This window comes from Crocodylus siamensis, chromosome 2, assembly GCF_052110815.1.
Source record: "Crocodylus siamensis isolate JL-2025a chromosome 2, ASM5211081v1, whole genome shotgun sequence".
NCBI classification, from domain to species: Eukaryota; Metazoa; Chordata; order Crocodylia; family Crocodylidae; genus Crocodylus; species Crocodylus siamensis.
In genome coordinates, this window is record NC_143396.1 from 165,087,317 (window position 1) to 165,113,888 (window position 26,572).

The 26,572-nt window shown below is 49.9% G+C and overlaps 1 protein-coding gene across 7 annotated transcripts in view; it reads right to left on the reverse strand.

Moving 5' to 3' along the window:
- Nucleotides 1–25,214, reverse strand: part of AGBL2 (AGBL carboxypeptidase 2) — a 56,800-nt gene extending 31,586 nt beyond the window's left edge. For all 7 annotated transcript variants that reach the window (XM_090032052.1, XM_090032050.1, XM_090032051.1 and 4 more), the window contains exons 1-7: nt 25,114–25,214; nt 24,736–24,799; nt 22,327–22,470; nt 17,542–17,730; nt 15,659–15,766; nt 13,334–13,484; nt 10,385–11,164 (exon numbers count right to left, since the gene is read on the reverse strand). In XM_090032052.1, the coding sequence (XP_089888178.1) occupies nt 10,385–11,164; nt 13,334–13,484; nt 15,659–15,766; nt 17,542–17,730; nt 22,327–22,470; nt 24,736–24,799; nt 25,114–25,143 (1,466 nt within the window). In that variant the 5' untranslated portion in view covers nt 25,144–25,214. The remainder of the gene's footprint in view (nt 1–10,384; nt 11,165–13,333; nt 13,485–15,658; nt 15,767–17,541; nt 17,731–22,326; nt 22,471–24,735; nt 24,800–25,113) is intronic.
- Between the last annotated feature and the right edge of the window lie 1,358 nt (nt 25,215–26,572).

A 26,572-nucleotide genomic window follows, 5' to 3' on the forward strand; every position in this document is an offset into this window, starting at 1 on the left:
AAACTGGACGCAGTACTCCAGCTGCGGCCTCACCAAGGCCGAGTACAAGGGGAGAATGACGTCCCGGGATTTGCTCGAGAAGCATCTATGGATGCACGCCAGCATTTTGGTCGCTTTACTAGCCGCAGCATCGCATTGCAGGCTCATGTTCATCTTGTGGTCAATGATGATCCCCAAATCTCTTTCTTCTGTAGTGCTATCCAATGTAGCACTGCCGAGCCTATAAGGAAGCTGCAGGTTTTTCCTCCCAAGGTGGAGAACCTTGCATTTTTCGGTGTTAAACACCATGAGGTTCTCGTCTGCCCATTTGCTGAGCTTGTCCAGGTCAGCCTGGATCACCCGCCTATCTTCTGGCGTGGATGCTTTGCCCCAAAGTTTGGTGTCATCGGCAAACTTGGCCAGTCCACTCCTGACTCCAATGTCCACATCGTTAATGAAGATGTTGAACAGTATGGGTCCCAGGACAGAGCCTTCAGGGACCCCACTAGTCACAGGGCACCACAATGAGTGACTGCTATCAATTACAACCCTCTGGGTCCGACCACGGAGCCAGTTTCCCAGCCAGCGGATCGTGGTGGAGCCAAGGCCACAACTGGGCAGTTTGGCCAAGAGGTGATCATGGGATACCAGATCAAAAGCTTTTTTGAAGTCAAGATATATGACATCAATCTCTTCTCCCTTGTCCAGGTGATAGGTCACCTGGTCATAGAAGGAAATGAGATTGGTCAAGCAAGACCTACCCGCAACAAACCCGTGCTGGCTATCCCTTAGGATGTTAGCCTGGGCCAGTCCCTCAAGGATGGCCTCCTTAATAAACTTTTCTAAGATCTTCCCCAGGATAGAAGTCAGGCTAATGGGCCTGTAGTTAGCTGGATCCACTCTCCTCCCTTTCTTGAAGATCGGCACCACATTGGCCTTCTTCCAGTCTTCGGGCACTGCACCAGAGCGCCAGGAGTTTTCAAAGATCCGTGCCAGGGGCTGGGCTATGAAGCTCGCCAGCTCCTTGAGTACCCTGGGGTGCAGGTTGTCAGGGCCGGCTGACTTGAAGATATCCAGCTTCTCAAGGTGTTCCTTCATGAGGTCAGCATTTGTGGAGGGTAGGGGATCCCCATCACCCTGATCTCCCTGTCCCAAAGCAGGCATGGGCATCCCATGGGACTGATGAAAGACTGACGCAAAGTACCTATTTAATAGGTTGGCTTTTTCCTGGGCGTCAGTTGTCAGTTGCCCCATCTGGTTTAGCAGGGGTCCAACATTGCCCTTGCTTTTCCTCCGGCTCCCCACATATCTGAAAAAGGACTTTTTGTTGTCCTTGATGCTTGAAGCTAGTTGGAGTTCAGTTGCAGCCTTGGCTTTCCTGGTTTGCTCCCTGCAGGACTGGACCAGGGCAGAATAATCCTCCTTGGAGGTGAATCCCGTCCTCCATCCTTTGTAGGCTTTCCTTTTTAGCCGCAGGAGGTCTGCTAGGTCCCTGGAGAGCCAGGAGGGCTGCTGTGCCTTCTTGCTGCCTTTCCTCTGTGTTGGAATAGATATAGCTTGTGCATTGAGGATCGCTTCCTTGAGAAGCAACCACTCTTCTTGAACTCCCATCTCCCTGGGGTCATGGTCCCTGAGTGCCTGACCGACAAGCCTCTTGAGCTTGTCAAAAGTCGGCTTTTCTGAAGTCAAGGACTTCTGTGTTGCTGACTGACTTGCCAGCTTTACGGCGGATGGTGAAGGTGATCAGCTCGTGGTCGCTGTCACCCAGCTTCCCATCAATCACTAGGTCGCCGATTAGGTTGTCCCCCGTAGCCAGTACCAGGTCGAGCAGCGCTTTGCCTCTCGTTGGCCCATAGACTTCTTGAGTCAGGTAGAGGTCATCCACGCACGAGAGAAAGCTTTGCGACCACTCGTTGCTGAGTGATCTTCCCACGACATGTCCGGGTAATTGAAGTCACCTATGACAACCAAGGTCCTGGAGCAAGTGGTCTCAGTCAGTTCTCGGGCGAACTCCTGGTCAAGCTCAGGACTTTGAGTGGGAGGTCTGTAGTAGACTCCCACCGTTGTGTCCCCTGTGCCGTATTCCCCACGAATTTTTACCCAGAGGGTCTCTAGCTGTCCATGCCGGTCGCCAACATCAGCTTGCAGGGACATGTAGCTTTCCTTCACATAGAGAGCTACACCCCCGCCCCTTTTGTCAACACGATCCCTCCTGTACAGGGTATAACCCTCTATACCCGTGGTCCAGTCATGGGTGGAGTCCCACCAGGTCTCTGTTATCCCAATGACATCGTATTTCTTTGCACTGAGCAGGAGGATGAGCTCCTCCTGCTTGTTGCCCAGCCTCCTGGCATTAGTGTACAGGCAGGCAAGTGTCCCCTTGGGGGCTCTTGCCTTGCCCATAGACTGTGCCAGGGCTGAGGCAGGGGTGGGCTCCCTTAAGTGCCTTGGTCTGCTGGCTTTGCAAGGGTCGCTCAGCGGGCCAGCAGTGGCAGTAGTACCCCCATCCCCCAGCGGGCTTAGTTTAAAGCCCGGTGGAGCAGGTCAGCCAGCCTGGCTGAGAAGAGCCTCCCCCCCAGGGGAGAGAGGTGGAGGCCATCTCTTCCCAGCAGCTTGCTGCCTCTCTCACCAAAGAGCGGGCTGTGGTCATGGAAGCCAAACCCTTCCCGATGACACCAGCGCCGCAGTCTTTGGTTCACTGCGTGGATCCTCCTCTCCCTCCTCAGCCCATAGCCCGAAACTGGGAGGATCGACGAAAACACCACCTGAGCTCCCAGACCCCTAAGCCCCGCTCCCAACTCCCTGTAGTGCCTCATGACCTGGCTGGGGGTGCTCCGAGCCATGTCATTGGTGCCCACGTGAATAAGGAGCATGGGGTAGTGGTCTGTGGGCCGGAGGAGTTGCGGGATCCTCTCCGCAATGTCTCGGATGCGGGCCCCTGGGAAGCAGCAGACATTGATGTCTTACATTCAGTTTATGGTCCAGGTATTTCTCTGCAGTGCTGCAGCCTAGCTAGTCATTCCCCAGTCTGTATTTGTAGATGTAATTATTCTGTTCTAGGTGCAAGACTGCACTTGTCCTTGTTGAATTTCATTTTATTGATTTTGGACTATTTCTCCAGTTTATCCAGATCATTCTGGATCCCAGCCCTACACTCTGGTGTATCTACAACTCCATCCAACTGTCTCATCCATAAATTTGCTACATCTGTGCTCCATCCCATTGTCCAAATAATTAATGAAGAAGTTAAGCAATACCAGACCCAAGACCCCACCTGTTATTTCCTGCCAACTAGATATTGTGACATTGATGACTACTCAAAAAGCAAGATGATCCAACCAGTAATGCATCCACTTTATAATACTTTCATTTAGTCTGTATTTCCTTAGCTTATTAATGAGAATGTGGGAGACAGTGTCAAAAGCTTTGCTACTGTCAGGGTATATCACATCCACATCTCCCTCATCCAAGAGACTGTCACCTTATCATAGAAGGAAATCAAATTGGTCAGGCATGACTGGCTTTTGGCTGAATCCAGTTTGTTAAAAGAAGGAAGTTAATTAGAAGTTAAAAAGTGCAGTCAGAATGTAAGAGACACAGAAGTAGCCTGGAAGCTTTTTAACACTATATTTGAAGCTCAAGAAAACTGTATACCAAAACCCACAAAAGGTACTAAGCAGTTCAATTAAACCCACGCTTGGCTTAAATAACAGAGCAAAGGAGGCTATACAGAGCAAGAAGACATTGTTAAAAAAATAGAAGGTGTGCCCAAATAAGGAAAACTAGAAAGTGCGCAGACTCTGGAGGGTCAAACATAAACACAAAATAAGGTAGGCCAAAAAAAAATTCCAGGTATATCTTACAAAAGATGCTATAGATAATAATAAAGCATTTTTAAATATACCAGGAGCAGGAAACTAGCCAGAGAATCAGTGGAATCATTAGATAACCAGCCTGTAAAAAGTGCACTCAGGGATAATAGGGAGATAGCAGAGATGCTACCAATTTACCTAAATCCAAGATGACCCTAAATTTAAGATAACCCCCCAATAAATACATTCTATGCATGGAAAATGTATAAATTTGTTATAATTTTCCATGGCTAGAACCTAAGTATTAGGTCATGTTAAATTCAACCCCCTAACAGCTGCAGGGGGCAGACAGTGGGGGAAGAGCAGGTGGTACGGGGAGATCAAGAAGCTTTCCCCCTGCAGCCTGCCCTCCCCACCATCACTTGCCCCACCTGCTACCTGGACCCTCCCTTCCCCCTCTCCCTCACAGCAGAGGAGCAGAGGCTGGAGGCGGAATAGGTGAGGGGAAGAGGCTAAACTGGAGAGAAGATGGTGGGTACAGAAACAGTTGGGGTTGGGGCAAGCAGCAACTGTGGCTGTGGCTCTGACCCTGATCCCAGCTCAGAGCCTGTGCCAGAGCTGCAGCAGCTGCCTGTCCCCTCCCCCACCGCCTCATACTTAATTCCAAGATGAGGGGCTCTTCCCCCATACATAGGTGGCAGAAAAGGGGGGAGGGGGGCTACCAGAGCTCAGCCCCCCCAAATGCCAGGGTAGCATGGCGACAGGCTGCTGCAGCAGTGGGAAACGGGCATACACACTCAGATATTCTGCGCAGCCAGGATTGTAACCAGCCCAGCGGGCAGGTAAATTTCTTTCAATCTACTTTCATTATGACTGCCTCGGCTTGGGGGGTGGGGACAGATGAAGACCACCACAGCGCAGGAGGGAGTGGGAGAGGGGCAAATCATTCACCCCTGCCCCTGCCCCCCTCCCTCCTCCACTGTCCCACGATCTGGCCCCATTCACCGTGAATGGGGCCCCAGCCAGGCTGAGTCATGGGACAATTGGAGCCTGACAGCTCATTCAGAGGCACAGCGTGGGGGAGTCAAGGTGGGGACATGTGGCCCCATGATCTGTGCACAGGGCAAGGGCGGGCTGCAGTTGCAGTCTGGGATCTGCTCCCTACCTCCACACCTTGCTGCTGCTGTTTTGAAAGCCATGTGTGTCCCACTGGTGGGCAGGCTGGACAGTGAGGTGGGCCAGTCCCAGTGCCACCACCACCTGCCTGAAGCGCAGCGTGGCCACCTCTGCCAGGACCAGCCCGGTGCTGCCTTGGCTCCAGCCTGCAGCAGCAGCCCACCTTCTTCCATGCAGATCCAGGGGCACGCTGCCCTCATGCCTCCCAGGATGCATGCAGTGGCGGGAGCTGCCACCTTTTCCCATGCCCCCTGGATGAACCACAGCTTCATCCCACACCCTACCCTGGCTGTGCAGGGCCTGGCAGGGCAGGCATGGGGGTCTCAGGGGCTCCATCCCCTGTGACCTGGCAGTGCAGCCAAGGCCAGCCCCACTCTGTCCCCTGGTGCCAGGCCCCCTCCTCAGGCGATGCAGGGCCAGGGCTGGTGTGGAGATGCAGCTGGGGCCGGTGCAGAGTTGCAAATTCACTAGTGCAGGGAATGCTGGCGGTGGGCAATGTCCCCAGGCATGGGGGGAAGGGGTGGGCACAGCAGGCCCTGGCTCCGATCCTGGGCCCAGCTCCACTCCGCTCCCCCGATCCATGCTCGCACATGCACACTCAGCCCCACCTCCCCCCAGATTTTTTTCTCCCACCATCTATGCCCTCTTAAATGATGGGGAACCTGATCTTCGTAGTAACTATGGTTATTTACTTTGCCTCAGTCTTTACTGCAGAGGATATTGGGAAGGTTCTCAAGCTGGATCAATTCTTCCTACCAGATAGGTCCAAAGGGTTGGATCACATTGCAGTGACACAGGAGAACAAATTGAGAAATTAAATACTAGTAAGTCCCTGGGACTGGGTGGTATTCACCAGAGAGTTCTGAAGGAACTCAAATGTGAAATAGCAGAACTGTTGACAATAGCATTCAACCTATCATTACAAATGGTCTCTGCCAAAGGACTCACAGATTGCCAATTTAACACCCATCTTCAAAAAGCTCCAGGTGATCCTGAGAGCTACAGACCAGTGAGTCTCACTTCTATTCCTGACTAGTTGGTAGTCTATAAAAAAAATAAAATCAGCAGTCACGTGGATAAATATAATATACTAGGGAAGATTCAGCATGGTTTCATGTCTCATCAATCTGCTGGAGTTCTTTAAGGGTGTTAACCAGCACGTGGACAAGGAGGATCCAACTGATATCATATATCTGGATTTAAAAAAAAGCTTTTGACAAGGTCACTCACCAAAGACTCTTAAAAAAAACTGAATTGCCACAGGTTTGGAGGGAAACTCCCTTACTGCAGAGGTAGCTAACCCATACCACAAGTGGCATGGGCAGTCTCTACCTGTGGCACATGGCAAATAGTGAGGGGACAGGCAGCACAGCAGCAGATAGCGTGGAAAACACAAAACAGAGTAACAGATCAGGCAGGGAGTACAGAGCAGGAAATACAAAACAGAGCAACAGATTAGGCATGGGAAGGGAATTGGAGTGGCAATAGAACAGAGCTCTAGGTATACAGGAGGGAAACAACTGCTGCTTAGCCAGATGAACAGCAGTAAGCTGTTCATTAAGCTTAGAGAGTACATCTGCAGCTGGTCAAGGGAACATCTGACCAGAAGGGGATGAGTTCATTCAGGTAATATAAACCAGGGTGCCTGAGGCAGAGAGACCCGTATTGCTTGAAACTGCAGTAAAACGAGCTCCTGCCAGTCTAAGCTGTCAAAAGCTGCAGGCCTGAACAGGTCAGGTACCTAAAGGGGCTGAGAGCAAGCCAGTGGGAGGGGATGTGGCTTCTGTAGCCATATGGTGACCACTAGAGGGCTCTGAGGCTGCCTATACATGTGCTGGTTTACATTCTAATTAGAACAAGTCAGAGAGACTCAATTAATCAAGTCTGCTCAGAGTTCTAATTAGAACGCTCCAGCCTGGCCTCACCACCATGTGTATAAGCCCCCATGCATTTGAAAATGGTCATGGGGTGCTTTATCTAAACCTTGTCAAATGAGGTTTAGATAAAGCATCCTGCTTTTTTTTTTAAACTTGTTGGGGCTTAATACACATGATGATGAGACATTTCAATTACAGCATCTTTCTGGGAACTACTTTAATTAAAACACCCTGCCCCTGACCTCCAAGTATGTGTATAGGAAGCCTGAGTGTTTTATTTGAAGTGGGTTGCTTACATTTCTGTTTCAGTTTAACTAAAAGACTGGATTGTGGCTACTGGGGAAGCTTAGAGGCCATACAACAGGATGTCTGGAGCACTCTGGGTTTCAAGCCCTGCAAACGGCCGGAGGGAGTGAGGTAGACTAGGGCCAAGGACAGGGCCAGGGGTCTGGCAGGCTGGTGAATGAACTGAGAGTAAGACCTGTAAGGCCTTAGTTAGCAGTAGGTGCCAGTGGGGCACAGATTCGTAGATGATTTTGAGTCCTTCCCTCAAGTATGACTTGGCAAGCAAGCAAAGCTAAACCAAGTGGAGAGCTGTTGGGCACAAAAGGATACTGGGAGACTACCTCCAAAGATGAAATACAATTTCCATCGAGGCATGGCTGGCGGGATTGTTAGGAGGCTGCCCTGATGAGCTGAGTGGGACAAGTAGTTCAGCCATTGGTGGGGGTGGAACCACCCTTAGTGGCCAGCCCCGTTGTGCACACCTTTAAAAAAGTTTGGTGCCCTACTCCTTTAAGGGATAGGAAGGTGGTTAAAAGACAGAAAATAAAGAATAGGGCTAAACACTCACTTTCAAGGATTGAAGAAGGTCAAGTAGACTTTTCTCCTTCCTTGAGCATCTCAGCAAAACTTAATGATGTATATATAGTCTTTAAGCCTAAAAAACCTATATTGTCCTGAACCCTGGGAGGGGTCTGCTGTGGCTTCAGCCTTCCTATCCCAGGCTTGTCCTCCTCATATCCTAGACACTTCCTGTCTCTGGTGCTTCTCCTCCACTCCTCCCCCTGGTTCTGTATGCTGGGGTTTTTTATTCCCAGTGAGCCATGCCCTCATTATCCTTCCCACTGCTGCAGCCCTTCAGCCAGGCTAGCTGCCTTTGCTTAACGGGACAGACCTCCCTGTTACAGTTCCTTAAATACTAGCTCAACTTCCAGCAGCAACCAAAAAAGTTAATAAAATGTTAGGAATCCTAAGTGAACTGAAAACATGATGTAAAACATTATCTTAGCACTATGTAAATCCATGGTCTACCCACATTTTGAATATTTTGTGTAGTTCTGGCTTCCATATATCAAAAAGGATGTAGTGGAATTAGAATAGGAACAGAGAAGGGGAAAGATTGGGGTATGGAGCAACTGCCACAGCAGAAAAACTAGGACTCTTCAAGAAGAGGCTACCAGAAGAGGCTAGGATTCTTCAATCTGGAAAGGAGAATGCTGGTAGGGAGTATAATAGAACTCTATAAAATCATGCAGAGTGTGGATTAAGTGAACAGGGAATGGTTATTCTAGAAATAGGTGGCACTGACTGAAATTAACAGGAGACAGGGTTAAGACAACCAAGAGGAAATGCTTTTTCATGCAGGGTGTTGTTAACTTATCCAACTCGCTGCCACAAGAGGTTGTAAAATCAGATAGTATAACAAGGTTCAATAAGGGATTAGACAAATGTATGGAGAAAAGTTCTATTAATAGCTATTAAACAAAATGGTCAAGGGTGTATCCTCTGGCAGCCCTAAATCAATGATGGTGGATGCTATGATGGGTATGACAGGGGATGGATCATTCTAGATATGCTCTATTCATATACTCTTCCTCTACAGCATCTACTACTGCCACTGTCAGAGACAGGTTACTGAGCTAGATGGACCACTGGTCTGATCCAATATGGCACTTCTTATGTACAGTGACTTAAACCCTCAGCCTCAGAGAAAAGCAATTATCATCTCCCCTCATTTTACTTAAAAAATAACAAAAAATTTGAACAAAATCACTTCTGATAAAGATGGAGAAAGAACCTAAGTTTGCCCCAATCAAAGATTATGCCAGCTGTATTGTCTCTAAGATAGAGCTAACATACAGCTTTGGGTCATGTGTTCCTGTCTCAAGACAGGCATATACTGATATCAGGCAGATACTGATATTATCTCTAATATAGCTCCTCCTTTATCTGAGGTACTGCTCTTTTATCTGAGGTGTCTGCTCCAGTGTTGCAAGTCCAAGGGTAGATCCACAAAATTTTCAACCAAAGAAGAGCTGCCAGAGTTCAAACTCATTTGATGATGTAGGCAATGAACCATTACAGGTCTGCATGTAATAATTTTGTTTACTTACATTTTTAAACTATGAAATTAAATATATACCTAGTTAAAAAGACATCATTAAGTCAAGTAGGCAAAAGCTAGGAAGTGTCTTAATTTTGCCCCTTGTGTGTCTGAACTATAAATTAATTTCCTGACCTCCTGCTAACTCTTTCTTCTGACTTGCTCAGCGCCCAGGCTGGATGGTGCAACTAACTTGGCAAAGGACGAAGCTGTCATCTATAGTGCCTCCACCTCACTTACTGAACATTTCTGAAATTGTACCATGAATAAGGCAAAGTGCAGGAAGAAAAATGAATATGACAATGTTGAATCAGTTGTTTTAATCAAGTTTGCAGATGTCATTAATTGGTCATTCCCCATTTTCTGAGCACCCAGCCAAGATACCAGGGGCCTAATTTTTCAGTGCTCAGCACTCACAGCCATAGTTAGTCAAATAGAACTGAGGGTGCTCAGCACTTCTAAAATGGTCCAAATCTCTTTCTGTTGACCGCCAAAGTTAATGCATACCTTGGCACATTGACCTACAATCCCTCTGTGCTTCAGCATCCCTCTCTGTGAATTAGGGGTCATAATGCTGTCTCAGGTCACCAGAGAGCTGGGAAAGTAGATTCACTAGTTTGCATGGCTCAGGGATGAGCACCAAAGCAAGAGCACAAGTATTGGCCATCTTGTCTCTGCCCCACTGAGCGCACACAGCCTTCATTTGTCATTTTCTCCTTCTGGACTGACTCCAAAACATTCATTCTGTTCTCTTAACTCAGTGCTTTTGAATGTATTTTTTCCCTCTTGAACAAAAATACTAGTTCTTAAGTGATATGTTTTTCCATAGATCCCAACATGCACTCCATAGGAGAACTGTGTTATTATTCCTGTTTTACTGAAGCATGGGGAGGAGCCAAGGAATTGTCTAAAGCCACCAAGCAAAACAGTAGCAAATCCAGGAATAAAACCTAGATGTTCTGAGGGCCAGCCCAAAGCTGTACCCACTAGTGCATACTGCCTTTATCATCCAGCTGAACAACCCTAACTAACTGAATGGTGGGGGTTACTGTTGTCCCACTATATTCTGGGCTTATTTAGCCAGAGCCAATACTCTGCTCTATTCCTGTGCACCACAGTCCGAGCAGCTATTCATGCTCTCCCATCCCTCTCACCTCTTGATCATGGCACGGGTATGCCAAATGCAGGGAAAGGACTCCTTCAGTATTGTCATGTAGTTTCTGTTCAGGTCCCGCCCGGCCAGAGAGCAGCGATAGTTCCCCACAATCACACCATCTGGGTTCAGCATGGGCACCACCTTAAATATAAAGAGCTCCCGTAGGAGCTGAGCATCAGGGGCATTGCTTAAGATAAAATCAAGGAAGCCTCGCATCACCCATGAGCCACTGGTTTCTCCAGGATGCACCCTGGCACTCAGCACCACAGCCTTCTTGGCAGCAGCCTCATCACGGTTCTTGGAGGGGCTGGTAATGGTAAGGAGGTAGACAGTGTTGCCTGCCAAGCTCTGGCACAGAGCCCGGAGCTTGCAGTACTGTGAGTAGACTGTGTCGTTGGTCATTGCCAGCAGGTAGCGCTGCAGGTCCGAGTAAGTATAGGGGTAAGAGTGGGCAAAGTAGCATGTGTCATGGTCATGTGGGAAGTGCACAGTCCAGGTTAAACAATATGTGGCCTGCTTCTCCTTGGAACTGCATCGGTAGTAGCAGATGTCGGCCCCCTCTCTCCTCCAGCCAATGCCGTCGGTTTGGGCATCCCTTTCAGAGTACAGGAGAGGCTTCATGCCCATGCTGTACAGGCTCTTGGGCTTCATGAGATTGACAATTGTGAAGCGATACAGGATATCCTTCCTCATGTTCCTAACTCGGAAGTAGAACCACTGGGTGTGTTTACTGGTGTAGAGGTCTGTTTGCAGTGTCAGTTCATAGTCATAGGGACCACTAGAACAGGGGAAGGGGGATGGGGAGGGAGAAAAAGAGAGAGAGAGAAAGAAAGAAGTACTTAAAAATGCAACAGCAACTTCTACCAGAGAAACAGCCATGCCAAGGAAAGGTAAGGTTGCACAGAGAAACATATGATTGGATATACTAGTACTGCATGTCAGCAGCCAGGCCTAGCTTTGGCAGCTTTTCTTGAGGAAGGGCAATATTCTTTCAGAGGCAGAACCCCCTGATGGAAACGGAACATATGCAAACAGAATGGGGTTTTTGACTGGCTTTTGTACTCCACCTTCAGGGCAACACAAGCTGAGCCAAGAAAAGCATGCCCCACCCCACAGCTGTGTTCAGATGGGAGGGATCTGTCAGCACAATTACGTCACTGTGGAACATGGCAAGCTGTAGCAACTAGCTAGCAAATGTCAGTAGTCAGGGAATCAGTTAAGCTAAGTAGCCCCAGCTTGCCTTGGTTACCTGAATGGCCCTGTCTGCCAGTGGCCCAAGTATCCTACCTGACCCCAATTACCTGCATGGGCATGGATGTCTGCTTATATGCAGCAGTTTTCAGTGCCTAGTAGGTTAGCCAACGGGAAGGAGAATTCTCCATCTAGCCTTGGGCTTCCAACTCCTTATGCTAGTTTCCTGGCTCTTGCCAGTTGAGTTCTAGCCTGCTCTGGATCCTTAGTCAATGACTGCAGTCTAAATCCCAACTTCCTGTCCCTGACCAACTGTGGCTCATGACTCTATCTCAGTACCTGGATCTTAGGGCACCTCTGCCTCAGTACCTGGATCTTAGGGCACCTATACATAAGCAATGAGGCTGTAATTACCATGCTCCAGTAGATTCCAGCATCTTGTGTATCACCATCCCCATGTTTAAAAATGGTGGTGGGGGTTTTAACTAAAGCCTGTTCAGTGAGCTTTAACTAAAGTGCCTCTGCCGCCATTTTTAAGTGCAAGGATGCTGATGCACGAGATGCTCTGGGCACTTTAATTTAAGTGCTCCCCCTGCCCTGCAGCACATGTATAAGTGTCCTTAAAAGCCTTCTTTCAACCTCCTGACCCACTTGTTTCTGAATCTAGATAATGTTTGCTCCTGGTCCCCTGAGTTGTGATCCTCTAGAGTCAAGCTCTGATTGCCCATGTCCTGGTTGGCTCCTGACAGCAAACCTTCGTGGCACATACCAGACTTAATATTTCCCCCCTCCTCTCTGGAGCCCAGTGATTTGTAGTGGGGAAAACAGATCTTTCAGCAGTTCTGTTACTGGCAAATCCAATTATATGCAAAACACAAAACCTCCTCTATCCAAAAGACACTATTTAAGTGACAGAGTCAAACCTTGGAAAGTTAGGAATTGCCAAGTTCAGAAGGTGCTTTTGTGCCTTTCACTCTGCCATTCTGTGCGTCTGCTTTATGGTGCAGTCTATAAAGTCATGAGCACATACTATTATTCTTAAAGGATCCTTCCCTCACTCTGTGTACAGGAGCATCCTGGAGCTTCACTTCCTATAGTCCATGGAACATGGAGGCACTATTTGTGTGACCATTACCAGCTGGCAATAATCAGAACAACCCCCAGGCAACTGTGACTTGGGCTGGGAGAAGAGAATCAGGCATCTAAAACCAGGGGTTGTGGGGAAGGGCAGATGTCTTTTCCTTGGACTGCACCATCAGTCATGGGCTCTGGTCCTAGGGCTCCCACAGCCCATCAAGGAGGCTGGCCACGGGACAGCAGGCGCTCTTGCCCTCAGTGCAACAGGCAGACGGTGATGGTGCTGTTGCAGCAGGAATGAAGCAGCATCAGTTCAAAGCACCTGACTCTCCATTCTCTCTTGATTTTTTTTTTTTTTGGTGGGGGGGGTGGTAGTGGTGGGGAATGAAACTGCTACCGCCTATTCTCTGTGGCAACAGGAATGAATTCAGTGCTTATGTGTGACCGCTGTGAAATACAGTACCTAGAGAACCCCAATCCTCTTCACCTGCATATTTCCTTTTTAGCAGTCATCCTCCAGGGGTAGCACTGGGCAACCTGGCCTTAGGCAAAAGACCGCAGTCTACCAAGGACACTCTTAACTTCCTCCCATCCTGGAGATGGAACACCCCTGGCTTAGCCAGAATGCCCCCCTGCCCAGCAAGCAAAACCAGAGTGCCTCCCAACTACTCCCACTCACACTCTGACAGCTTTCTGGAGATTCCCACTCTCAAACCGTGATTCAAAGAGCAGAGTAGTGTCCTCTGGGCCTTCCAAGGTAACTGCAGTTGACCTGACACGCCCTCGAGCACCTCCAACCCGGGCACAGGTAAAGCAGGTGCCTTTGGCTGCTGCCAGGAGAAGAGATATGTTAGTCACAGGGCACCCAGTAGCAAGGCCTCAGTTTCTACTGCCAGCACCAAACAACCATACTGAAGCCAATCCCTAGATCTTCCCAACATGGCCCCTGTTCAGCCTCTCCCACTCTGTGGTCCAGAGTAGTGGGGGTAATCTACTGCTGTGAAGACTTGGGCTTTGCCCTATTCCAGAGAAGGGAACACTTTTATTCTAAGGGTGAAAGTACCTACCACCAATTGAGCAAACATTCCCCAAGCCCATAATTCCACAGCAGTTCTCAGTGCTCTACAACAGCTCAGTGCCATTTCAGAACTGGGAGGCATAGAGTGATGAAGCAGTGTGACCAAGCCTACCCTGCACATCAGCAGCAGAGCTGGAAGGAGGCTTCAAGTGTTTCAAGTGCCTACCCAGTCACTCAAAGATACTAACTATTCCACTTCTCTAACATGGCAGGATGTCAGTGGATAGTGATCCAACAGTATCATGTTGGCCTCTCCTCTCAGGATCAGAAAGGGAATAGAGCTCAAGTCTGGAAAAGATTCTGCATACTCCAGCTACTGGCCCTGTATGTAATGGGGCTTTAATACTGCATACAAATTAACTGCACTAAGAGAATCAGAGCCTCAGTGTCAGGACTACTTTACAAAGGGCTGCAAAACAGTTTCATAGTTAGTAGGGTCGGAAGGGATCTGAGCAGATCAAGTCTGACCCCCTGCCATGGCAGGAAAAAGTACTGGGGTCAAATGACCCCAGCAAGGTGTTCATCTAGCCTCCCTTGAAAGACCCCCAGGGTAGGAGCCAGCACCACTTCACTTGGAAGTTGGTTCCAGATCCTAGCCGCCCTGACAGTGAAGTAGCACCTCCTGATGTCCAGTCTGAATCTACCCTCTGCCAGCTTGTAACCATTATTTCTAGTCACTCCTGGCAGTGCTCGGGGGAACAGGGACTCCCCCAATGCCTGCTGGTTCCCTCTGACTAGTTTGTAACAGGCCACTAAATTCCCCCTCAGCCTTCTCTTCTGGAGGCTGAACAGGTTCACATCCCTCCAGGTCGAAAATGACCCATCCACCACCACTCTTTGGGTGCGGCCCTCCTGTCAGTTGGCGACCCATTTGACTGTGTAGGTGTCAACACCACAGTCCTCCAGTTTTTTTTTAAAGAGAATGGGGTGATAGACAGTGTCAAATGCCTTCCTAAAGCCCAGAAAGACTAGGTCCACTACTACCCCTGCATCTAAGGATTTTGTGACCTGGTCATAGAAGGCCACCAGGTTGGTCTGACAGGACCTGCTTCTAATGAACCCGTGTTGGTTGCCCTTAAGCATAACCTCCCCCGCTGACCCCTACCCATGGCGATCCTGCTGCCAAACCCCGAGAGGCACAACATGAAGTAGACCTGGTATTGCCATGCAAGAGCTGGCATTTAACAAAGAAAAGCACTAGCCCAGTACCAAAGGATCAGAAGAGTTTGTTATGACGGCAGGGCTATATTTTGAGGAGTAGTTTGCCAAAGTTGGTGCCTCCAGTAGTAGTCAACTGGTAGAGAAGATGAAGACAGGAACCTTTTCAAGGCAAACTGAGCTACTATGGGACTCTGAGCTCCTGCTAGATCCCAGCCACCTCTGTTGGGAATAGTGGTAACTCATGTTTTCAGGAAACCAGGAGAGAATTGAGCTCTGATAACCAGACATTATTGGGCACTGACTGACAGCCCAGGTGCCCAGCACACTGCAAGATGCTTAAGATACAAAATTAGCATCCTGTTGCAGGAGGACAGACTTTCACTCCTTGACAGTGGGATGCACCAGGCTAGGCAGTCACCCCTCAAGGAAGGCATGAGACCTGTCATAGGAACATTTGTACCCAAACGCTGTAGCTTAGGAAACAGTGCTACCTTGAAGCTTGTAGGCCTGCTTCTTTATGAACTAGGACTGAGGAGGGTGACACACCAAACAACTTTCACTCATTTACAGAGAGTTCAACCAAAGGCTTGTTGAATGTATTGTATAAAAGTTTGTTCAATGACTTCCCCTTTGTAAGCAAAGCCAAAGCCCATATATGTTGACAGGAGCTTTTCCAACTAATTCCTCTGGGCTTTGGATTTGACCTGGGGTTACCTTCATGTCAGTCTCCCCAGCTGAAGTTGGGAATTCCACACGAGTACATACCTGGATTTATGTGGTAGACAACTGTTCCTTTTTCCTCTCCTACAATCTCTGGTGCCTTTTCATTCCCTGTGAGCTGGTAAAATGGCTCCAAGTTGGGCGGTACCCACTCTGAAAAGAGAGACAATCAAGACAAATACAGGCAGATTGTTCTATGTCTTTAGAGGGGTGTCATGGGGGAACATACCCATTGGGATAAAGGAGACAGAGTTCCTAAAATTAAGTTTGTGTAATAATAGAAATCAATTCTCTCCCTCTCCAATGTTCATTCTCAGCTGACATGCTTGCTTCCACAAAGACAAGCAACAGATGCCTAGGATATTAGAAGCACCCTTGCCTGCTGGCTTGTAATTTTCAGTCACCAGGATGGGTCTGTGTTGGAAAGGAGACCATTTGGGGTCAGCACCAAACAGAGTCTGTTCTGGAGGGCTGTATCTCCAATGTGGCTATACAGCCTGGTCTAAAACTCAGCCAATCTACTCAGCAGGATGTCAGTGACTATTCCCCAATGGGCCTTCCAGTCATTTACCCAAAAACTACAGCAAGTCTATCAACATTTTAGCATAGTAACAGATGGGAAGTCTAGTATGTTTAGACAGCATTGAAAATAGTCTGTACATCCCTGCTCTATTATCCTGAACAGGAGATGCATCCTCCACTGCAAATCCTGGAAGGTAGAAAAGGTGTGTGCCAAGCTTGATAAGAATGAGAAGCCAGAAGGGCACAAAAACAGTGGCTGAACGGTTCTGCACAGAGTTCAGCCTGTGGGCAATGACCAGGGTGCTCTGGAAGCACAACATTTTGGGTAATTCTCTACCAGAATGATTCCTAGCTGAATCTGCTGTTAAAGCATCCACCTCTGGTAGGCAGATATGGTACTCTCTGGGAGCCTCCCAAGCCTATTTCTCATTCCAACTCTCCATGCCTGTCACATCACAATGTCAATTAATATACATTTGGGAGGCAGCCCTCAGATTTCCAGAGTGGGATTGTGGGTGTCTCACTTTACCCTGCTCATAAGTTAGGCCACTTCAGTCTGACACAGTCTTAACTCCAGCTCTAAGCAGGGCTATAACTAAATTAGCCTCAGTAAGCCCTCTCAGCTTACAGCCAGGGCTTTCTTGGGCCCCAAATTAGCAGTCCATAACTAGGAAACTCTCTCTGGCTCCCAGAGCCTCAGTCTCCACTAAATCAAATAACCAAACTCACAGCACCTTACCCTAGTGCTCACAGTGTCCTTCCTACTTCCCTAAAGTCACCCCATGCCTCATAAATAAAAATAAACTAAACAATCCACTTTGCAAAGGAAATAACTAACCACCCCCAGGATGTTCATACAACCCAAGCAAAACCCCACCATTACTGGCTAGCTATCCCACCCACTCCCCTGGGGTTACCTTATTGCCTACCGTTTCCAGTTTGCATTAGTCAGCAGCCTAGGCTTCCCTCAAAACACTCCTCTACCTTTCATAGTCTGGGTCAGACTGAAATTTCAGTCCAGGAACTAGAATTATATACCTACTTAATTCCACCCCACTCCCCTCTGCCCTTTCTGATCACCTGTCTTCTTACCCTAAGACAGGAGTGGGCAAAATGTTGTCCGTGGGCCAGATGCGGCCCACTGGGCTATTCTGGCTCACAGGGCTCCTAAAAATTAGAAAATTAATATTTATCTGCCCTGGGCTGCCTGTCATGTGGCCTTTGACGGCTTGCCAAAACTCAGTAAGTGGCCCTCCACCCAAAATAATTGCCCACCCCTGCCTAATAGGACACAGGGCCTCTTCGTTAGCCATGTGCTGGCTTACTGCTATGTAGCATGCATTCATAGGGTGCCTCCAGACATGCGCAGATGTGTGGTATGTGCAAGGATGCAAGGGCCAGATTACCAATATGCTGGATTTGTTCCTTGATGACTTCACACTCAATTGGCCACTGTGGTGCCTGAAGGAGACTTCCTGAGGTGGGAAGAGTAAAAAGCCCCCGAGGTTCCCTCAGGCATGGAAATCCCAGACTTTCTGGATGATGAAGTAGAACCTGTTTGTTCTTGAGAAGTGCTGCCTCCAGCATCAGAGAACCTGCAAAGGGAATCAGGAGTGGGTGTTGTGATCTCCTTACAGTATAGCACCATGACCTGATTCCAGCAGTACAAACATGCTGCAATGCTGACTCCAGTGCTGCTAGGAAAGGCAGGTGCAGCAGGAAATGCACACACTGGATCCAGTCACAGGCACCAGAAATCATCCCAAACTTGAGCTATGTCATGGCCGGCAGACAATAAAAAAGCCAAACACCATAGCTCTTGGGGACCTGCTGCCTATGGTAATGTAGCCAGGAAACAAGGATAGGAAATGCCTCATTTCAGAAAACAATATCAGGAAATGTTCCTTGCCTCAATCCAGGGATTGAGGGGATTGGCTGATGTGTGAAGCCAGATTCCCCTATACTGTAGGAATTCACCCACACTTTAGCCCATCTGCTCCTGGTAAAGAGTGTCCTCAGCAGAAGGAAGAATGCAGCTCTCTCTGCACACAAAGAAAAAGCGCCATAATCACAGGAAGGAGTTTGGGGCTACACTTGCCGCCAGAACTCTGTTCCAGAAACCAATTCCTTGTTAACACAAGCTGAAGAAAGGATCATTATGACATCCCCTCAATGCACAACCTTCCAAGGCAAGCCACAGATGAACGCTGGGACACCTTTGTCCCACTGCACTTTTCCGTTGCTTGGCTGTTTCCTTATCACTGTCAGTAGAAATGCACTGTTTGTAGAGGTGCACCGATACATTGGTCCAATATTGGATCAGCACTAATAGAAAGAAAATTGACTATATCGGAAATCAGCCTGAAGTGGCCAATAATTTGGCCAATACATGCCCATGAGAGCAGCCGCAGAGCAGCACACAGGCAACGAGCAGCACAGTCCAGTAGCTTGGACAGCTGCGTCCAGCTGGTAAATCTGGTGTGGTGAAAGGAGAGGGGGAATGGGGGAGCAGATCAACACCCCACCCCCCGTGGTGAAGGAGGGTGTGGGGGCTGAGGTTGGGGTAGGCACTGCCCAGCTGGGGTGGGGTGGGCGCAGGACAGAGCAATGGCTCATACTGAGGGGCATGGGGTGCGGGGGTAACTCCAGCTGCTGCTCCCGCCGCTTGTCTGGGAGGGCATGGGGGTCCTGTGCTCCCAGAACTGCGCAGGGCGAGGCAGGGCAAGGTCGGCTGGAGCTGGGACCAGTGGCCATGCTATGCTGTGCTCGAGGTGAGTGGCAGTGGCAGTAGAAGGGGCTGCAGCCACCCCAAATTTCGCCATAGCCCACCCCCAAAACCCCCTCCCAGCGCTGCCACTGCCTGTCCTGAGCATACTGTAGCATAGCGTGGCCCCCAGCTCCAGCCCACAGCTGCAGCCCACCCTGCCCCACCCCGCACAGATCCTGGGGCACACGCCCTCTCCCCCCCTCCCGTGTGTCCTCCTGGACAAGTGGCACACAGCGGCAGGAGCCACCCCACCCACCCTCCCCAGATAAGCTGTGGCTCTGTCTCACACCCGCCCTGGCTGGGCAGACCCCAGCCCCACTCCCTCACCATGGGGGACATTGATCTGCCCCCCCACCCCTTCTCTCCCCCTCCCCTTTCACCACAACAGACTTACCAGCTGGACTCAGCTGTATCAGAAATTGGATCAGTATTGGCTTATATGCCTCGTTAAAAATCGGCTTTCGGTATTGGCCCCCAAAATATCTACCAGTGCACCCCTAACTGTTTGGGAAGCACGCTTTCCCAAGCAGGCTGAGTTGGAGCAGAGCTAAAAGAACCTGTCTGGCACTAATGCAGTACACAGACACCAACATAGATTAGGCTGGGTGATGGCAGACCACAGAACATCACTGTTTAAAATTTGAGGAATCGGAAAGGTCTGTAACATGGCTGGCCGTAGGACCACTTAGAAGAGGAAGATAGGAAATTCAGGAGCCCAGCACCTAGACCACAATTCCCTGTGCCCAGCATCTCCATCCCCTCTAGCCCCTCAGGCTTAGGAAAAGCTGGCATAGGTTCAGCTTTGTCCCTGTCACACTATTCCTAAGGTATGCATATAAGGGGAGAGGACAGTACTGTAGATGGATCAGTGGATCCCAGGGAAAAGATCTGTCAAGGCCACATAAAGCAGAGCTGGAAGTAGAAGCTAGGTATCTACAACAGTAGTTCTCAATCTTTTTTAGTGTCTAAACGGGGGGGGGCAATTTATTTCGGCTGGAGGACCACTTAACGATTTTTGGTAAGCTGTTGAGAGCTTCATGGGTAGCCCCAACCCTTGACAGGTGCCCCACCCCCTGATTGCCATCTTGGGACCTGAAGTCCCATCCCTAATTGCTGGCCTTTGCCACTGGAAGTCCCGCTCCTTACTCCCGGAAGTACTCCTTTGAGCGGGGGTTACCATCTTGGAACCGGAAAAAGAACAAATTATATACTAAAAATCAAACATCTACTATAACATTTTACAGGAAACTCTCACAATTCGCTGGTTCAGCATTTGTGGTTTCAAATATTCTCGAATGCGGAACCTGATTCTTAAATACACTTAAAGAAGCTCCTTGGGAGCTCTGCACTTGCTGCCACTGGGCTCCTGCTGCCACCGCCGGGCTCCCACTGCTGCTGCCGTGCTCTCACCATCACCAGAGCAGCCCCTGCACAGCCACTGGGGGCACTGAGTTCATGAACACAGTGCCTTATTCACAGATTTTGCCATTCACAGGGGATACGAGAACATATCCCCAGCGAACAGCGCGGGTTGTCTGTATTTCAAAAAATATTTTTGTCCTGATTTATGTGTGTTTGCATAGTATACATAGAGGTGACTGCATAATAGCTTAAAATAAAGTCTTACTCTTGCATATTGTGGGCGAGGTATGTGGGGTGTAATGGGGACTGGGTGTGGAATTTGTGGGCAGGGGTGTGGGGTTTGTGTGGGGGTGTGCATGGGTGGGTGTGGGGTGGTTTGTGAAGGGGTGTATGTGGGGGTGGGGTTTGTTGAGGGGCCTATTGGGGGGGTGTGGGGTTTGTGGGTTGGTGTGGGGCTGTATGTAGGTGAGTGTGGGCCCCTGCCACATGCCCTCCCCCGTCCCATAGCACACAGCCCCTGCTGTCAGCAGTGGCAGTAGCAGCAGGCAACAGGCCCTCAGGGTGCTTATGGCCCACAGCAGGCAGAGCCCTCCAGCAGCACATGGCTCCAGCTGAGTCCTGGGAGCTACATGTGGTGGCACGAAGCCAGCCCAGCCTGATGGTACGCAATTCCCACTTGCAGTACCAGAAGCCCCACGTGCTGTCATGGATCCAGCCCAATCTGGCCTAAAGGTGCATGCCAGCAGGCCAGGCTGAGTCAGCTATGTGCTGCCACATACAGCTCCCAGGAGCCACATACAGCTCCCAGCCAGAGCTGTGTGCTGCCAAGGAGCTCTGCTTGCTGTGGGCCATGAGCGTCCCAAGGGCCTGCCACCTGCTGCTTCCAACGGTGGCAGCAGGGGCTGTATGCCGGGGGGGAGGGAGTAGTGAGGGGGCCCACACCCATCCACAAACCCCACACTCCTCCCCATCCTGCAGGCAGGAGCTCTCCTCCCCATTGACCAGCTGGCCAGTCATGTGCCATTGCACTCAGTGCCTCCACATGGGGCTCCCAGCTGGACTGCCCCATGGAGGTGGAGGCACAGAGCCCACCTGGTCCAATGGTGTGTGATCTCTGAAAGCCCACTTCCTCCTGGCAACCATGGGCCTATAATAGTTGTTTTTTTGGAGGGGGGCCGTGGGCTGGACAGAATGGCTTGGTGGCCTGGATCTGGCCTGCGGGCCATATTTTGTCTGCCCCTACTCTAGACCACCCTCTATAACATTTCTGAATTTAGCAGCACCCCATCTCAAAAACTAAACAATTAAAAACAGAAAAATAATAGAGCAATTTTTCTGTTGCAAAGAACTCAAAAAGACCACAACAGGTCAGAATGCTTTTGACACTGTGGATTCTGTGGTCACTGGCCGCATCTCTGCACAGTAGCCTGAGACTACTGCGCAGTAGCATCACCTGGTAAAAACCATGACACGATGCTACTGCGCAGTAGTCTTGAGCTACTGCACAGTCAGTCACAAAAAAGTCAATTGTCAGTGCTACTGTGCAGTAACTTGGGTTCCTGAGCAGTCATTTAGTACTTGTTTATAGAAGTACTAAATGAATGAGCAGTAATTACTGTGCAGTCAGCATCTCGTGTAGATACAACCACTGTCACCAAGTTACCTTGCAACTTCACATTATCAATCAATTCAACAATTCAGGGCACACCAACTGCCTCCCCCCAAATGTCAACAGTTTCTTTATGTAACTAATGTGTAGTCTCAGGCCTAAGTGATGTGATATTTATGCATTCCTACACATCCTGAGTGAAAGTTGCTCCTTGGTTACAATGGTATAGGTTGAGTTGGTTTAATATTTGAATTGGTCTAATAAAAGATAGCAGATTTACACAAAGATCCTTGGTTACAATGGCACTCTCTACAGTGGGTGGTCATAACCCATTCATTTACTGTGAACTCAAATTTTCCCTTCTACCATCTTTTACCAATCACAATAGCTGCAGAATACAGCTACTGATCTGAAGCATCTTTGCTCCTTGTGCGCAACCTATTGCCCACTTACATATAAGCTTCTTCTTGTCCTGCAGAGAATTGTGGTCAGATTTATTACTCTCCTGGAAGCCATCCTGCTTCAGCAGGCAAGTAGACCTCTTCTGCTGGTGCCCTGAAGGCAGTATGGAGTTGTTCTGCAGCACTTTCTCCTGGCCTAAGAAGGAAGATTGCTGTTAATGCCACGGAAGCTCCATTTCTTTGGATATTAGACTGCACAAAGCGGCGTAAGAAATTATCTGGCGCAGATCTCCATGGGATGGATTAGACTGGATCCAGCAGGGCTTTCCACTTCCAGTTACTATGATTCTGGGGAAAAGTGAGACACAGACTGACGCTTTGTCAGTTTCTCTCAGGGAATCTCAGTCTGTGGTCACTGAGAGTTTATTTCTTTATTCAATTTAAATGCTGCCCTTCCCAACAAAGGCTTAGGGTGGCTTAGAATAAGACGACAGAATAACTTAAAAACAGGAGAGCGACAAGAGGACCAAAACAGCTTAAAAGAGAACTAGAACACCAAGACAAAACAGAACCCCCCCAAAGGAACATCTCATCCTAGCTTTGTTTGGTGAATGCCTGCCCATATAGAAAGGTCTTACAGCCCTTCTGAAAAATGTCCAGGCTCAAGGTCTGGTGAGCCAAGAGAGAGAGGAAGTTCTAGAGTGGAGGAGCAACTGCCAAGAACAACCTCCCAGACATTTTCACCAAGTGGATTTGGAGGACTGATGGTACTTATATCAGGTTGCTCTTGGCTGACCTTAAGGGATTTTGATGGGACCTAAGGGACAAGGCAGTCCCTTAGGTATGCAGGGCTCAGACTGCTTAGGGCCTTACAGGTCAACCTTGAATTGATCCCAAAAAACTACTGTGAGTTGGTGTAGATTCTGGAAAACTAGAGTTATGTGCTCCTGCTGATCCACTTGCATCAGACGGCAGGCCACCACATTCTGCACATTCTACAGCCTCTGGACAGCCTTTAAGGACAGACCTATATTGAGCACACTGCAATAGTCTAGCCTTGAGATTACGAAGGCATGGATAATGGTGGCCAGATCAGAGTCTGAAAGAAAGGGTTGCAAGCCTTCTCATCAGATAGAGATGCTGAAAGGTGCTCCTAGCCACAGGTGCCACCTGAAGATCCAGCTGTATTAAAGGACCCAGCAGCACCCCAGGTCTGCAAACCTAAGTGACAAGAGGAGGCTGCACCCCATCAATGATAGATGTCCCAATCCCATGTCCCCAAGTCATGTGGTCTGCCCACTACTATTATCTGTGTTTTGTCTAGATTCAGTTTCAACTGGTTTACCCATATCCAGTCCCCAACTGTAGTCAGGCACTGACACAGGCGACATGTAGCAGGGGCACAGGGCAGCATGAGAGGGCACATGCCCCCCGTGAGATTGGCCCTCACCAGCCGGGGAGTCGGGGGCAATGGCTGGTGCCTCTCCCTGAGATTGTGGGGGTGCCAAGAGATGCGCCGGCAGCATTCCTGGGTTTGCCATTGGCACTTCCACCAGTGGCAGCAATCAGCTGCTAGGGGACTCTCCCCCTGGTGATCAGCCACTGGTGCCGCCCCCCTCCCCATATCAGGAGGCACTAGTCGCCCATAGGCACTGAGTAAGGCCAGAGACGGGGTGTTATCAGTATATGGATGGCACCTCACTCCAAATGTCTTCACAGTCTCACTCAGTGACTTCATGTACACACTGAACAGGAAAAATGACAGGATGGGGTGCTGGGGGAACCCACAGGAAAGGTCTCAAGGGAAAGATGAGCACTCACCCATTAGAGAGAGACAGGATTATAGAGAGACACAGGGCTATAGGGGGTTGTTCCACTGAAAATGAACCCCCTTGTTATGGCAGACACAGAAAGAGACTCAGTCTACAAGACCCCTGAACTCTCCCATCCAAGGGATGTTCCTGTAGCTACAGGAAGCCACATAATCAGAAATTCCCTTTTGCCTTGGGACCAGAGTCCTGGGCTCAGATCCCACCAGGCTTTAGGCATTTTCTCCAGAGCTGTCAGCATCCAAGCAAAGCATGCCAGAGACACTGTTCAATTCAAGCCCACCTTGTGCTTTGAGATGGAAAGGCCTGTCTGCTAGCGTCCCACCACCAGCCTCGTAAAGGCAAAAATGACTGCTCTTTTCTGAATCCTCATATTCTTTATGTGCCTCTGCGGAGCCAGGTCCCTGCAGTGCTCACCCTGTCTGCATGACTTTTCCGTGCAGAAATGAGGAACAAAAAAAAATTATTTAAAAAGTAAAAAGTACAGGAAAAATAACACTGTAAAAAGGGAGCAGGCTCCTTAGCAGTCTAAGGAGTCATGTGAAACCCAGAGGCACAGTTTTCCTGGCTGAGGAAAATGTCTTTCCTCCCAGCTGTGACTTCAGCCCGGGTACTGGGGCACAGGCTTTTACCTTTGAAGTAGCCGTAGTAGCGGAGATGGTGGTACATGAAGCTGTCATAGGGATCTGCGAGCATCTGGAGAAGGAAAGGATGGGGCACGTGAAACAGGTGGCGGCACCCCCTTGACCGAGGACTGCACCGGACGGCCACCTTCACAAAGCGGCCAAGTGCATGGGCAGGCCCCGCGCACCAAGCAGCCCTCAGCCCTGCTACCACACTCCCCCGTTGTGCGCCCCACACCCTGCCATGGGGCCCGCTAGGGCGGGCGGCGGGGCGGGGGGTGACAGCCCACGAGGCCGAGGGCCCAGCAAGAGGCGCCGCCCTGGCAGCTCCCGGCCCCGCGGCCGCTTCTGTCACGGGGGCCTAGGCCGCCCCCGCCCGGCTCTGACCTCGGCGCCTGGCTCCGGGGCCGGGAGCATGGCGGCGGCGCGCGGGAACGCGGTCGCTGCGGCCGAGGACGAGCGGACACCCGAGTACCAGCAGCCCCCGCCCCGCCCGCGGGGACGCGGTATCCTAGCAACCGGGGGGCGGGCATTGGGGACAGGTTCGCCCCTCATTGGCCTGGGCGCGCGTGCGCGAGGGGGCGGGGCGAGCCTGGCAGCGCCGCTGACTGGTTGCAGCCTGGGCCGAGGTGGGGAGGGTGCTTGCTTCTTCCTGGTTCCGTTGCCCAAGCCGGTCCTTGCCCAAATATGGGCCGCTAGTGATGAAGAGTGAGGCTGGCATCATTCACAAGTGTGTGCGTACCACCCACCGTGCAAAAGAAGATCAGGCAGCCCAGTGCATCGTCCGCAATAAAGACCTGAGATTAGGCTGGGATGATGGGGCAACATCCTTCTCTAGCCGCCCCCCAAAACACCGGTCCCTCCCACCCAGGGGACACCTCTGAACAAGTCTGAGCGGGTGCTGCCTGACCAGAAGCTCAGCTGACGCGTGCCAGTTTGCCCGCCAGTGCCCCCCGGGCCTGTGCACTAGGTATATAGCACCGAATAAGGAACAATGAGTTTGGGCTGGGATTACAGCTGAAAATCACCCCGGATCTCTTGTCTCCACCATCAGGGGACTCGCCCAAAGAAGCGTGGGCAGAGTCCCACCCAACCCAATGCTCAGTTTCAGAGTGCCAGCCTGACAACTGCCAGCCCCTCAGGCCTGTGTAATAAATACATTGCCCCAAATAAGGAGCTTGGTTTTGGATGGGATTGAGGCAAAATCCTTTTGGGGTCACTCCAAAACACACATCACCACCTCCAGCAGACTTGTGATAAAACCTGGGAACAGCGTTTCCCAACCTGAAGCTTGGTTTTTATGTACCCACCTGCCAACTGCCAGCCCTTAAACTGTCTCCTATTGACATTGTTATGCACAGGCATCAGCTCCATGGGTGCTCCGGGGCTCAAGCACCCGCCACCAAAAATGAGTGGGTGCTCAGCATCCACAGAGCCACTTGCAGATGTTAAAAATTAAAAAAAACAACCCAAAACAAAACATGTTTTGCAGGAGAAAGCAGCATGTGACTGCAATTGGGCTCTGCAGCATCTATAAAGATCGGGTGCTTCAGCGGGGCTTTGTGGTGCTTTTAGCTAAAGCTGATTCAATCAGCTATTAGACAAAAGTGCCAAAAAAGCCCCATTAAAGCACCCAATCTTTCCAGATGCTGCAGAGCATGGTAGAAGTAATGCACTGCCTCTGCTGGGCATATGTGGGGCTTGGCACAAGATCATGCTTCAGATATGGGTGGAATGTGTGCTAATAAGCCATTTTCTCAGACTTTTTGCAGAAAAACAAGTTACATAAGACTGATATAGCTTGTTTGCAGGTGTGTTAACTCCCTGAACGCACTCCCTGAATGCA